General features: G+C 32.7%; 1 protein-coding gene across 1 annotated transcript; it reads right to left on the bottom strand.

The window, feature by feature from the left end:
• Positions 1 to 615: 615 nt before the first annotated feature.
• LOC112999967 (uncharacterized) lies at positions 616 to 1,320 on the bottom strand. Its single transcript, XM_026126483.1, has one exon. It carries the CDS (start codon positions 1,318 to 1,320, stop codon positions 616 to 618), a length of 705 nt encoding a protein of 234 aa, XP_025982268.1.
• Positions 1,321 to 1,790: the final 470 nt, after the last annotated feature.

Genomic DNA, 1,790 nt, shown 5'->3' with positions numbered 1-1,790 from the left:
TTACATTTAGAAGTTGAAATAAAATTTGTTTTTTTTAATGTGTACTTCTAATGAAATAAAATTACATTTAGAAGTTGAAATAAAATTTCGTTTTTTTAATGTGTACTTCTAATGAAATAAAATTACATTTAGAAGTTGAAATAAAATTTGTTTTTTTTAATGTGTACTTCTAATGAAATAAAATTACATTTAGAAGTTGAAATAAAATTTCGTTTTTTTAATGTGTACTTCTAATGAAATAAAATTACATTTAGAAGTTGAAATAAAATTTGTTTTTTTTAATGTGTACTTCTAATGAAATAAAATTACATTTAGAAGTTGAAATAAAATTTATTTTTTTAAACGGTAAGGGTTTAGTTCTTATTTTTTAGGGTTAGGCTTAGTTCTTATTTTAGGGGTTAGGGTTAAGTCATTTTATTTTAGGGTGTATGGTTATTTTTTTTTATTTTAGGGGTTAGTTCTTATTTTTGAGGGGGTAGGGGGTAGGGAAGGATAGAGGGTTGAATGAGGAATCTGTGCATGAAAATGCAAAAGGAAGTGTCTGGAGAAAAGGAGAAGGATAAAGTGGAGTACTGAAATCCCTGTAGATGCTGGCCAAGACAGCAGGAGCAAGTGCTAGTTTAAGCCCTCTTGCAAAATGGTTGTATATGATCTACCAGGGAAAACAAACCTCGACAACCACAAAGACAAGAACGCCTCATGCTCCACTCGGCTCTCGTTACTCATGAAATGCTTCATCCATGGAGTATGATCCGCCCTTCTGGCCTTAGATTTGAAAAACATCCTAAAAACTCCTATAAGTTTTTGTTCTATTTCCCTTTCCTCACCACTCACAAGAGGGCTAGAAATAGGAGCTCCCATAACAGAGTAACCCCAACAAACTTTCATATCCTCCAATGTTATCGTTGCTTCTCCCCAAGGAAACACAAACGTGTTGGTCTTAGAACACCATCTTTGTGCAAGCTCAATGATCAACTCATCATTCCTACGGATTTGAAAAGTTGAAGCTTTGATTGCCTGGTCTATCCCAGCTTTCATCCACACACATTCATACTTGTGTTGCATTTGTTGGACCCATGTATTCCATTCTGCACTTGGGTAATGCCACCCTTTGTATCTTACTTCAAGCAACTTCGCGTGGTCCGAATTGACAGTGGCTGTTCTTCCAGAAGAGAACATGGAATGAGGAAGAGTTGTCGAGTCTTCCACGCAAGGTTTGATGAAATAAGCAGTTCTGTGAACTGGGTTTTCACCGGATAATGGTGAAACCATGAGTTGTTCATCTTTGACTTGGATGATGGGGTCCTCTGATGACTCCATTGTAGAGTAGTTGCTGAAGGAAGGGAAGGATAGAGGGTTGAATGAGGAATCTGTGCATGAAAATGCAAAAGGAAGTGTCTGGAGAAAAGGAGAAGGATAAAGTGGAGTACTGAAATGTGAAAACAGGAGGTAAAACTGGATTCGCGAAGTACGAGGAAGAGAATTCGAAACGTTCATACTATTATACTTCCGCCATTACAATGTATTGGCATTAAAGAAAAATTACTAAAATATATTTTCGATCTCAATGAATATTTAATTTTTTATTTGTTTTATAATAATTTTTTTTGTTGTGTCTTTAATCAAATAATATATTTTTTTCTTTGACATTTTTTAACTCGTAATAAATTATTAAATTTTGTGTTTATTTTTTGATAATTTTTTCATTTATTATTAATTTTTTTTTAAAAAAAAATAATAACAAATGAATTTCTTTTACTAGAAAGTAAAAATAAAATTTGTTAGTTTAT

Source organism: Glycine max, chromosome 17 (assembly GCF_000004515.6).
Source record: "Glycine max cultivar Williams 82 chromosome 17, Glycine_max_v4.0, whole genome shotgun sequence".
Taxonomy (NCBI): domain Eukaryota; kingdom Viridiplantae; phylum Streptophyta; class Magnoliopsida; order Fabales; family Fabaceae; genus Glycine; species Glycine max.
The sequence above is the reverse complement of the archived record's forward strand: the minus strand, read 5'-3'. Positions and strand labels throughout refer to the sequence as shown.

Excerpts from the sequence above, each read along its gene's own strand:
- LOC112999967 (XM_026126483.1), bottom strand. The coding sequence starts at position 1,320 with ATGGAGTCATCAGAGGACCCCATCATCCAAGTCAAAGATGAACAACTC.